The sequence below is a fragment of the Suncus etruscus genome, chromosome 3 (genome assembly GCF_024139225.1).
Source record: "Suncus etruscus isolate mSunEtr1 chromosome 3, mSunEtr1.pri.cur, whole genome shotgun sequence".
Classification (NCBI taxonomy): Eukaryota; Metazoa; Chordata; class Mammalia; order Eulipotyphla; family Soricidae; genus Suncus; species Suncus etruscus.
This window is the reverse complement of record NC_064850.1, coordinates 46,235,040-46,247,363: the sequence shown is the minus strand read 5'-3', so window position 1 is coordinate 46,247,363 and position 12,324 is coordinate 46,235,040. Positions and strand designations below refer to the sequence as shown.

At 56.6% G+C, this 12,324-nt stretch overlaps 1 protein-coding gene across 1 annotated transcript; it reads right to left on the bottom strand.

The window, feature by feature from the left end:
• Nucleotides 1-1,291: 1,291 nt before the first annotated feature.
• Nucleotides 1,292-11,003, bottom strand: VASH2 (vasohibin 2). The gene is made up of 8 exons (XM_049770555.1): nucleotides 10,979-11,003; nucleotides 10,163-10,558; nucleotides 6,801-6,889; nucleotides 5,172-5,228; nucleotides 4,797-4,871; nucleotides 2,475-2,856; nucleotides 1,969-2,084; nucleotides 1,292-1,396 (listed from the first exon to the last, which is right to left on the bottom strand). Exons 2-8 carry the CDS (start codon nucleotides 10,439-10,441, stop codon nucleotides 1,327-1,329), a joined length of 1,068 nt encoding a protein of 355 aa, XP_049626512.1. The 5' UTR covers nucleotides 10,442-10,558; nucleotides 10,979-11,003; the 3' UTR covers nucleotides 1,292-1,326.
• Nucleotides 11,004-12,324: the final 1,321 nt, after the last annotated feature.

Below are 12,324 nucleotides of genomic sequence, written 5' to 3'. Positions count from 1 at the left end.
CCCCACATCTCCAGCCTGGGGCCATGAGGGGCTGCAAATGGCTTTGCTCTGAGGAAAAAGAAAGCTCTCTGGAGAGAGAGAGAGAGAGCAAGAAAGTGTCCTGCCTACCTCAGACAGGACCTGGGAGCCTGAGAGCTGTGTTGGTAGCTGGCTAAGGTGTATTTGTCTCTCTGTCAGTAGGCCTGCCTAAAACACCTAAATCCCCACAGACCTACTTCAACACTCCCTAACTCTCCCCAGACCTGCCTTAACACCCTAAATCTCCCCAGGCCTGCCTTGATACCCTAAATCGCAGGAGCCCAGGACCACAGCAGGACAGGACCCTCTCTCCAGTCCAGCAAGAAGGGGAGAACTAACTCTGGTCCTTGTTGCACCTACACACAACCTGAAGGTCACTGTAGCCAATGGCAACACTGACCACACCCGGGCTAGTGCTGATGAGTCAGTCCCTGATGATCCAATTCACCCATCTGTGGCCTGACCAGGACTCAGTGCCCAAACACCAACTACTGGGGAAGGGCCGCATGGTGTTGTTTTAAGTCTTAATATAAGACATCGCAGCACCCCATCACGACAGGGTGGCTTGATGTGTCATTTGGGTGACAGGGCAAGGGAATGCCGCTGGCCAGAGGGCCTCCCTTGGCTTGGGCAGAGGACACAGAGTTGAGGTGCGGGTCCCAAAACCTGCTCGCTGCTTCATGTGCTTCTAAAAACAAAGGAGTCACGGCATGGCCTGAAAGCAGCTTCCTGTACTGCCATGAGAATGTCACTCCCTTTAGTGGCACAGGATACCTTCACTCACATGCACCAGGGAAAAAATACGAAAGCTCCATGAAGGTCCCCAAGAGAAAGGCGGGAAAAACAGTACCAAGAGGAGTTTTGTTTAAAAAAAAAAAGGAAAATAAGCAAGATGGCATTAAGTTTGCATAACTGCTGTGGATCTGAGGTAACACTGACTGCTGTGGAAACCCCCATGTTGGCCTCCGTTATTGCTGAGAAACATTAATACTGACCAAGGGCATCACCCCACAGCAGGGTTTCAGGGATAGGACAGGACAGGCATGGCCCACCAGGGGTGCATGGGGTTCTCGCTGTCACCTCTGTTGGTTGCCCCTCGCTGCATTTTACAAGTCAGTCACTGCTGCCCCCACTGACCATGAGAATATCTCCACAGGAGTCCTTCAAAAATAAAATCTGCCTATTCTTCACTGACAGCGGGATTGGGGGGAGGGAGAGCACAGAGAAGCACCATGACTTTGATGTGGATCTTCACCGACCATGGCCGTTGGTTCCTGGGATTGACCCAGGTGCAGAGAAGCCCGTAAGCTAGATGCGGATCTGGTAACCCACTTCGTTTAGGCCACCGAGTTCAGGCACCTTCTCCGGCAGCACTGACCTGAAGTGCAGATGGGAGGGGAAAGGTTGGTGTGTATGTCTCCAGGAGTTCCTACTCAGCTTCCCACCTGTTCCCCAGATCAGCCTTCCAGCCTGACAGCCAAGTCCTCCTCTCCTGAAGGAACATCATCAGGAACTTCACGGATGAGTGTACAGACCTGCGCGGTACTGGATGTGCCTATCCTACCCACAGACCCAGGATGTCCAACCCACAGACCCTCATTTGAAACTGTCCAACCCTAAGACCCTCGTTGGAACTATCCAATCTACAGACCCTCATCCGGGACCACCTGAGAGACCCTCACTTGGGATCACCAACCCACAGACCCTCACCAGAACCATCAGATCCACAGACCCTCCCGATCCAGACCCTCACCCAGGACCATCCAACCACAGACCCTAATCCCCATAGGGCCACCTCCTCCCTAAAAGCCTTTTTCGGGCCACAAGCCCACAGACTGATCTGCATCCCAACCCCCAGGCCCAACTCTAGCTCCAGGCCCCTTGGCCCCCAGCATGCTACTGCCACCACCATCCAGAAACGCAGGTGCCCCCCTGACCCAGCACACTCACGCCTTGTCCCTCCGGCCCTGTCGCCGTTGGGGACTGCCCTGCCTCCTTCGGGGAGACAGGGACTTGCCCCGAATTCTCACTTGGCTCGAGGACTGGGTGCTTGCGGGTTTCAGGATCTGGAAGAGAACAGGGAGGGGTCACCCTCCCCCCACGTGCAGAGAAACACCCCCAGCTCCAGCCTGGTCAGAAGAATCCAAAGAGCTGGGGGTCCAGAAGTCCTAACTTGGGTAGTGTGAGGAAGTTGGCGGGGAGGGAGGGGTCCAGCCCAGAGGTGCTGGGCTACAGTGTGGCCCTGTTTCCCTAAGGGTTGTGGAGAGCAGGCTTATCTAGCACCCTCCCCTGTCAGACCTCCCAGAGTCAGTCCTTATCACCCATCACCTCTGAGTACCCCAGAACTGGGGAGGAGAATGTGGGCAGATGGGGAGATGACCAGGGGCCCAGGGTACTCACATGCACACCCTTACTCCCTAACTTCTACCTTTACACTCCCACCCTGACTCCCGCACCTTCATCCGCATGTCCCGGGCGTGCCTCTCAAGCTCCTTCCTCAGATCTGCCCGCAGCATCTTGGGCACATTGAGTACCAGCTGCTTCCACTCGATGGGCTGGAAGCTGTGCGGCTCATGGGGCACATACAGGCCCACCTTCACCTTCTTCACCGTGTGCAGGTACTTGCGGTAAGAGTCCTCAAAGTCGAAGACCAGGTCACTGAGTGTGCGAAAGGCCAGCGGCTTGTCCATGAGCTCAGGCCGGCGGCTCATGCCCAGAGAGCCATAGCGGCCCTGGCAGTAGATGCCAAGCACCACGTGGTGGAAGTAGCTCCCTGAGAAGCAGGTCTTGAAGCTGATGGGGAAGCGCTCCACGGCCGGCTGCCCATTGGTCAGGTAGCTCAGCGGGAAGAGTCAAGGAAGAGGCAGAGATGGATTAGATGAGGAGGCCTGGGGTGGGGCCCAGACCCAGTCCTGCAGTTCAGCGCAGGCTAAGCAGCACTCCATATTCCTACTTCCCGGACCCCTCATGGGCTTGCTCCAAGCAGCAGCCTCTGAAGGTGCCAGAAGCAAAGGCCATGGAGCATTTCCCTTGCCAGACCCCGGTGGGGTGGTGTTAGGTTACACCTTATTTTACCTAAAACAAAGATCATCCCTGGTTCCTTTATATATTTGTTAACAACTTGGATTTACCCCAAATCAGAGATTGTCTGACTTATAAACCTGGGTGGGACTGGCTCAGGATAGCCAGTTCTTACTGCCCTCCCATGAGTGACCTCTGTACTCAATAAAAGCAACAATTCTGGCAGGTAACTTGTCTCCATATAAGGTAGAAAACTGCCAGACTACACATGTTTCACTCTCAGCCTAGTTTTCATGCTCGATCCTGATTCAAACTCATTCACCTGGAGTTGGAGATAAGGCGCATTGGGTGATTTTACAAGGTGGCTTGCACTCAGGGTGTAAGGTTGCAGTCAGTTCTCATTCCTACTGGGACAGGTGACACTGCGGTCACAGGGGGGCACCAATGGCCCTGGAAAGCACAGGACAGGGTGATGGAGACAGGGACATCTGGGAACTCTGTGCCACATGCCCTATACCTGACACACACACATGTCTGTTGCCTCAGGAACCAGTCAGTACTCTGCACCCCACTAAGCTGACCCAGGGAATGCAGAAGAGGCTTTGGGGTCGTGGTACTGGGATGAGCCCCTGTGGGAAACAGCGGGAGAGGGGGACACACCAGAGACCTCCAGTCCCTTGGGACTAAGTCACCAGCCTGGACCCCAGAGGACACAGATGAGCCCGAGCAACAGGGGCAGGGGAAGGCCCCCACCTGCCACCCCTCCACCTGTTTCTAGAACTTACAGGCCCAGAGCAGGGATAAGACCTCACCTGCCCATCCTCAAGACAGCTGCCAAGAGGGTGGGCTGGTGGCTGAGGGTCTCCACTAAGCACACAGACACCCCCCCCCACACACACACACATACCTCCAGGACAGGACAGCAAGAGCTGAATCCCCAGCATCAGACAGGGCATGGCTGATCTGGCTCATCCCTGTACCTCAGACAGGCCCCAAGTTCCTCCTGTACCACCCTAAGCATGGTCCAAGAGGATCACAGAGACAAACAATTGACATCAGAGTCTAGGAGGGTGTGATATCAGAGTGTCATTCCTCAGAGATGACAGAAAAGAGAGGGGAGACCAACTGAACCAGCCTCAGGGCCCAAACACAGGGGATACTATCCAGATCTCATGTGCCTCAGGAACCTGGGTCCCCAAATAACTGCCACGACACACCGCCCTTAGCCCTTGAGGAAGCAATGTCTGTGCCTATGCCAGTGCCATATTTTCAAATGTCCTTAGTGTGAGAATTAGGTCACACACCCTCACCTGGAGCCAGCCCAGAGGTCAGACAGGATTGGGTATCCAGCAGGGGCTGACATTGGTCACTGAGCAGGGACAAGGTGAAGGCAGCCACACACACACACACCCACACAGACAGGGACCTCTCCATCCCATCTGGGCACTGACCACCTCAGATGTCTGGGCAATGAAATGACCCCCAGAAGCACATGCTCTGCCCCTCCCTCACTCCCCCAGCAGATTCCCCAGGGTCTCTCAACCAGCAGCTGTCCTTGCTCCTGAACCCCCAGGGAGCCCCACCATCTGCTGCCTCCCCAGCACACAGTCCATTGCCTTTGTGGGGGCAGGGCCCCCAAAGCATTCATGTTTCCATCTACCCATATCTGCAGGGCACCGGTATGCAGAGTCCCATGGGTGACAGGAAGGCCCGGAAGGTTGCCCCCACCACTACCACCACCACCCCTGTCAGGATACATGGCCAGGATGACAGCCTCCAGGCATTTGATGGGCAGTGACTCTCGGGTCATCTCCCGGGCGGTCTCCATCAGCCTGTGGACAGGGACACACAGTTGAGTGCCCATATGTACAGGAGGGAGAAGGCATTTCATGGAAGGGTCCAGATGCTTTGTCCTATCCTCCTCCCTCCTTCCCCCCCAGCTCCAGGAAAAGCCAACAGCATAGGGTCTTCCTGTGCTCAGGACAATGGTCTTCAATTAGAAGCAAGGGACAAGACCCCAACTCAGCAACATCAGCCCCCAGCCCCTCCCTGCGCAGACCAGCACATTCCAGCTCATTCTGACATACTCCGACATCGGGAGGCCCTCCAGACTCCAGTCCAGTCTTACTTACCCGCTCAGGGGTCTCATCTTTCTGATCTCAAAGAACTGGGTCCCCGTGTGGTTGTATCTGTGCAGCCGGTAAGGAAGTGGCAGGAAACCCACAGGCTGGGCTCTGAAGGTGGGGATGTGGCTGCTTTTCTGGCACACCACAGGCCAAGGAGGGTAAAGCACAAGACTTACCCAGTCGCCCTAGAATCAGTTCAGCCATTTCCAAGGGCAGTGGGGTGGCATGCAGTGAGCCGTCTAAGATTTAGGGCTGGGCCATTCATCTACTCACTGCCCAAGAAGCCCATCAGACGCCACAAATTGAAGTGAGTGGGGGGACAGGTGGATGTTGGGTGGCCAGAAGGACGAATGAAAGATGGACGAAAGAGCTGGAGAAGGCTGGGGCTAGAATTCAGGGGTTTCAAACTCAATTTACCTGAGGGCTGCAGGAGGCAAAGTCGGGGTAATCCTTGAGTGCAAAGTCAATAGTAAGCCTTGAACATTGGGGGGTGTGACACAAACAACTAAAATAAAACAAAACAAAAAAAGATTCCTCTAGGGCAGGGCCACAAAATGTTCTATGGAGGGCTGCAAACGGCCCGCGGGCCTCGAGTTTGGGTTCCATCTAGCTGCTAGATGGAAGGAAGGGGCATGGCTGAAAAAAGGATGGATGGAAAAAAGGGAGTTGAGTTGATGCAGTGGAGGAACGGACAGAGGGAGATGCATAGTGGGATGAAGTGGGCAGCGGAATGGCAGGGCAGGAAGGTACCTCTTTTTGTTTGTTTTGGGGCCACACCTGGCAGCATTGAAGAGTTACTCTTAAGAAATCGCTCCTAACAGGCGTGGGGGACCATATGGAATGCCAGGATTTGAACCACTGTCCATCCTGGATTGGCTGCATCCAAGGCAAACACTCTACCTCTGTACTATCTCTCCAGCCTAGGAAAGTGCCTCAATAGTGCAAAACTTCCTTCTGTGGGGCCAGAGCCATAGCACAACAGGGAGACCACAGACCTTTCATGCAGACGACCAGGATTCGATTCCCTGGCATCCATAGAGTTCCCCCAAGCCTTACCAGGAGTGAGTCCTGAGTAAAGAGCTAGGAGTAATCCCTGAGCACCACTGTGTGTGGCCCAAATTAAAAAAGCAAAACAAGGCTGGAGCAGTGGCGCAAGCTGTAAGGCATCTGCCTTGCATGCGCTAGCCAAGGACAGACAGCGTTTTGATCCCCCAGTATCCCATATGGTCCCCCAAGCCAGGAGCGATTTCTGAGCGCATAGCCAGGAGTAAACCCTGAGCATCACCAGGTGTGGCCCCTTCCCCCCAAAAAAGGCAAAACTTGCTGAACACAGAAATCCCTGTGACACTAATAGGGACCGAAAGTGTAAGATTCTGTGGTATGGACTCTTCGCCAGCACCAGTTCCCCAGGGGAACAAGGGAGCATCGAAGGAGAAGTTCTGGGTTCCACTAAGGTTGCCAACTTCAGGAGCACCCCATGCACTCAGGGAAAAATCAGCAAAGACTAAGCAGAGCGAGAAAAGGAACTAAAGGCCAAGAGTAGGGAAGAGGCAGCGAAGAAAGGGCAGGAGTCCCCACACACCATGTGGTCCCCTGGCCACACCTGCCTCAGCCCAGCCCCCCACAAAAGGATACTGCAGGGTCTTCATGTAGTTCTGGACGGCCTGAAGCCAGTCGGGGATGGTCATAGACAGTCTGTAGTTGGGAACCTGTGGGATGGAGGGCTGTGGAGGTGGGGAAGTGGGGGGGGGAGAGAAAGAGAGAGAGTGAGAGAGAGAGAAAGAGAGAGAGAGGTGTGTATCGGAAGCAGACAGGGCTCAAGCCTCTCGGAGCTGCTCCTGCAGGCAAAGGCTCCCCCCATCTATACCCCTTGTTCGGGTGCAGCCCTACATGGCACCTTATGGGGTTGCAGGTTATACAGACACCAGATCTGGGAGGTCCCAAGTTGTGGGGCAGGCAGGGCAGTAGAGTCCCTAATATAGTGAGCACAAAGAGGTGCTTCTGGTATCCCCAAGTCAGCCCTTGGACTCAGGTTGCCAGAGGTATCCAACCCAGTGGCCCCCTCCCTGCTTTGCCTCCTACCACACTGTGGAACATGGTACCCCCAGATCTTAGGTGGCCCCTACCACAGGAAAGGGAAGGAGAGACACACATGGGAGAGCTCAGAAAAGTGACAGGTGAACATGCTCAAGTCACCCCTCAGGCTGCCCTGTGACTGACAGACAGGAGACAGGAGGGACAGAGGATGCCTGGCCCCTACAAGGGCCAGCCACCCACTGTCATCTCCCGTCCCAAGCCCAGAGCCCAAGGAGCTAGACAAGGGTGAGTCAGGACAGCTGGTGTGAGAGGCCACGCGCCCCAGCTAGTGAGACAACTGTGACTGCACCCACATTCCAACCCCAGACAGGAACAGGTGGTGGGGCTGAGGGTGGCAGAAGGGGGAGGCCTCGGTGCTAGGGGCCTTCCATGGCTGGGTTAGGGGAGCAGAGCTCCCTGACCACACCCAAACTCCCAGCCCTGCCCAGGAATGTAACCACAGGTGGATCAGACCCTCCCCAGCCATAGCAGCTTGGACATGACATCAACAGTGTCCAAGTGACAATCCTAATTGGCAGAATGACACAGAAAACACCTCATGGGATACACGATACACCTTTCCAGACAAGAACCCAGTGTCCTCCTGAGGCTTACCATCAGAGCAAACTCGCCCCCTGCATGAAGGCTCCCCCTCCACAGATAGTCCCAGAGGGGACAGAAGGACATCATGGCAGAGAGAACATTAAGTTCTGTGCCTGGCACCTCTGTACCCCCAGCATCATTGGTTATGGGTCTGGAGGGCCCTGGGCCTGTGTATTGAAGCAGGAGCGTCCCCAGAGTGACCCCAGAGTCTCACTGTAGTGGTGTCCATGAAAAGGGTCCCCTTGTCCTCTTCCTCCTTCTCTGATTGGGCCCAACACCCCTTAATCCCATTTCCTGCCCTGTTTCCTCAAACTCTAGCCTCGATTCTCTGGGCCCTCCATCCAGGATCATCCCTCCCCTGTGTTGCCCCCGAAGCTCAGGGCCCATCTTCACTTGCACAGACACTGGCAAAGCAGGGCAGGCTGGGATGGATGCAGGAAAGGCTGGGAAGAGAAACTCGGAGGCTGGGAGTCTGGCACTAGGAACCAGAAAGAGTCACTTGTGACAAGGGAAAAGGACACTTGGCAGTAGGAAGCCAAGGTGCCAGCAGTGAAAATGAGACCAGCATAGTCTCTTGCAGAGAGAAAGCCAAGCCTTCCCATCCCCCTTTGCCCAGAAAGTGGTGAAAGTGGCCTAGCACAGAGGTTAGGGGTAGGCTGGAGGAATAGCACAATGTGGAAGGTGCTTGCCTTGCATGTGGCAGACCCAGGTTTAATCCCCAGCACCACACAGGGTCTCCCTGAGTTTCTCCAAGAGCAATGCCTGAGCACAGAGCCAAGAAAAACTCCTGAGCACTACTGGGTAGTTAAAAAAAAAAAAAGTGGGGCCGGGCGGTGGCGCTGGAGGTAAGGTGCCTGCCTTGCCTGTGCTAGCCTAGGACGGACTTTGGTTCGATCCCCCGGCATCCCATATGGTCCCCCAAGAAGCCAGGAGCAACTTCTGAGTGCATAGCCAGGAGTAACCCCTGAGCGTCACAGGGTGTGGCCCAAAAACCAAAAAAAAAAAAAAAAAAAAAGTTTGGGGTAAGCACATAGAAAAGGTTCTGCAATGAGGGGATTGGCTGACGGAGCGACTTGGCACAAGTCCCACATCTCTGGTGGCCCCTACATCTCCCAATAGCCCCATGTCCCCTCACAGGCAGTCAGAATCCCCTCATGTGAATCACCTCCCAGTCTGCAAGTCCTGAGGATGGAGGGTGGAGATATTGTCTGATCATCTAGAAAGTGAACCACAAATAGAAACCAGAGCTGGATTTGTACCCCAATTGATACCCTAATTCCAAGGGACAAGCTGCTGCTAGAATCAATGTGGGTGCCTGGGGGTTAAATGAGCAGGATGACAGGACAGCAGAACAGTTATGCTACAGGGCACCTCGTTTCTGGGCCACCAAAAGCCCCCTTGTTCCAGAGAAATTCTGGGGGCTGCATAGGGGGCCATGCAGGATCAGAACTCAGCAAGGAGGCTGGAGTTCACCCATGGAGGGCAGGAAAGGCTCTTCTTAGCCAGCTCAGGAGCAACCTCTGTATCCAAAGGCAACAGGATTCTGCATTCACTTCTGCATTCACTCAGTCACCCAAGGGGCCAGAGCTTTCTGGCCTGTAGGGACCCAGAGACAGCCCCAGGAATCTTGTCAGACACACAAACATTCCCAGGACACCTATGGCCAGGCCTAGGGTTAGGGCGCTCCCACCTCATTCGAATCTCTCCCCACTGAGAAGGAAGAAACAGGAGAGACCCCACTCTGGGGCTATTGTCTCAGACCTGCTTCAAGGTAAAACACCACCACCCCCAACCTTTGAGTCAGGTGGGACTGATGCAGAAGAGGACCCTTTGGGCCCGCCCACACTCCCTCAACAACCCACACATACACACACCCTCACATACCCCCTCGGAGCCCAGGTTTGGTGGGCAAGAGACCACCGGAGCGTTGCCAGTTCCGGAATGAATCCTTAGAACATCCAGTGAGAGGGGAACCAGGACTTGGGAAGGAAACACAGAAAGGAGCCTGTGAAACCTCCCACCCCGCCAGCAGATGTGTGTGTGTCAGTGTCTGTGTGTGAAGTGTGTATGTGTCTATGGGTTGTGTATGAGTGCCTATGCGTAACAGTTGGGCAGAAGTGTCCAGCCAGCCCCCAGCCTTCTCCCTAAGACCTCTAGGACAAGCTTCCTGGGGGAAGCAGTGCCCACGAAGCAATGCCCACGAAGCAGTGCGCAGTCGTTCCCCTGTGCTAGAAGCCCCCCAGGGGTCCAGACCCAGCCTAAAGGGAAATGCTCTGGGTCCCCACCCAGAACTGGGTCCCCCTCAGAGCAGCGCTGACCTTTGCCAGGAAGGCGGCATTCCGGATGGCACCCACCATCTCGCCCCCCTGGGGGTGCACCTTGGCCACGTGCAGCCACATGCGCTCCCAGGTGCGGCTGTCGATGGGGAAGCCGCCCTTGTTGACGTGGAAGAGCGTCCCACCGTCGCGGTCCTCTTCCTCCGAGCCCCCGCTCACGGGCGCCAGGCTCACGGGCCGCGCGTGGCTGCTCCGGGACCGCGTGCCTTTGGCGCCCTTGGCGTGCGGGCAGCGGTGAGTGTCGGCCGCCGAGCCGGTCATGGTGCGGGGGGCGCGGCTCAGCAGCCCTGGGGCGCGGCCTTCTCCATGCCTCCGGCGGCGGCGGCTGCAGAGCAGGGAGCAAGCGGGGTGGGCGCGCGTGGTGCTCACGGGCCGAGCCTGCAAGATAGGAGGTAGCGTGGGGGGTTTCGGGGGGCCCGGAGCTCAGCCACGCCCCTGAGGCCCACCTCCAGCGCCCCGATCCTCGAGCACAGCGGCCTCGGCCCCCATTACCTAGGGAGAGCGGCAGATCGAACCCCCAAAGCTTCTCACGCCCCCTACGAGCAGAAGGCAAACACGCCCCCCTGGAGATGCCGGCAGAACGCGGGCCGGGGCGCGCGCAGCAAAGGATCGGGGTGCGCGCCGGGCGCCCCGCGTAGCCGGGCGCGGGAGCTGGAGTGGATACGCGACCCACCACCCCCGGGTGGCCACGCTCGCGAGCGCCCCGGGAAGCTGCCTGGACTGGACCCCCTGGTCCGGGCCGGGTCCCGCGCAGACGGCCGGCCCGACGAAGCAGGGCGCGCAGTGTCCGGGGCTCACCTGTCCGGGCGCACGGGCGGCGCGGGTCTGCGCCCCTTTCCCCGTCCCATCCCCGAGCGCCCGCCTGGCGCGGACATTTAACGAGTCACCGGGCGGCCGCCCCGACTCCCGAGACATCCATTGGCCGCCGCAACAAAGAGGGGCGGAGCCCGGCGGGGGGCCCCGACACCCGGCGCTCTGATTGGCTGCTGGATCCCGGTCCAAGGGGGACCCCACGAGGGGGAGAGGCGCTCCCGGGCCTGGGAGCCTGAGTTCCTCCACACACACATCCCCGGGCGCGGAGGAGTGGCTCCAGGTAAACGAGGGCCTGTCAGAGGAGAACTGTCCAGGGGAAGGCCAGAGAGAAATGCTTACTCCCCCCCTTACCGTGGACAGATCCCCCAAAACCGACAAGTGGGTTCTAACTGGCCCTCTAGGGTCCTGTAACCCACACCAGACCCATGGAGAGGCTGGTGAAGAAACTGGGCTTCCACTGACCCCCAAACGCTGTTGGGGGCATTTTCCTTCCAGAAAGAGAGAGGTGTGGGAGTAGCTGCTAGGGGTGAGGGGTAGGTTGTGCTCAAACACCTGAATTCAGACTCTTACCCGGGCACCCCTCTGGCATCTAGCTCTGAGCTTCAATTATCAGCATCACTGGTCGTTCCTGCTCCATGCCCAGCACTGAGATTGTCCATCAGGTGGGGCTGTGCCGCTGTGAAAATACAATGCATGCTGGGATTGTGGCCCCCAGGCTCCTTCGCAATGCAGGGACCCAATAACCCTTGCATAGAAATGGAGGGGGGGTAAGTTCCAGGTCCAGGCTTGTCACTGGTCACACCACAGACCAGCAGGGAGGATGCTGGGGGCTGAAAAGGACAGAGCTAGCTAGATCCCTTCACTCACCCATGGTTCCCTTCCAGCCCCAATGGGCCCTCAGCACCATGGACCTGGTTGTGGCACACTGGGATGGGGCATCTATGTTAAAAACTGTTAAACAGGGCCAGGGTGATGCACAACTGGGAAGACACTTGCCTTACGTACAGCTGACCCGGGTTCAATCCCTGGCTTCCCTTATGGTCTCCTGAACATTGCCAGGAGCAATTTCTGAGCACAACGCCAGGAGTTTCCACTGAGCATCAATGGGAGTGGCTCAAAAGCAAACAAACAAACAAAAGTGAAATAGGCCAAGCTACAGACTTATTGTCTCCCTCTGAAATTGGAGAAAGGCCCCCCATTCTCCAGGGCTTGGAGCTGATTCCTTGTTTCCTACTGGCTTTTTTCTTGGGTTCCCTGTCTGCCTCTATTTCTGAATTCCCAGACAGCAGGGCAGGACCCAGGTTGAGGGAGACACCAACTGAGGATCTTGG

What these genes read in the sequence shown, in the direction of transcription:
- VASH2 (XM_049770555.1), bottom strand. Translation starts at nt 10,441, where the DNA reads ATGACCGGCTCGGCGGCCGACACTCACCGCTGCCCGCACGCCAAGGGC. An exon ending in AACTACATGAAGACCCTGCA is followed by an intron (nt 5,229 to 6,800) that starts GTATCCTTTTGT and finishes CCGGCTGCACAG; the next exon opens with ATACAACCACACGGGGACCC. An exon ending in GAGGCTGTCATCCTGGCCAT is followed by an intron (nt 2,857 to 4,796) that starts GTATCCTGACAG and finishes CTTCCCGCTGAG; the next exon opens with CTACCTGACCAATGGGCAGC.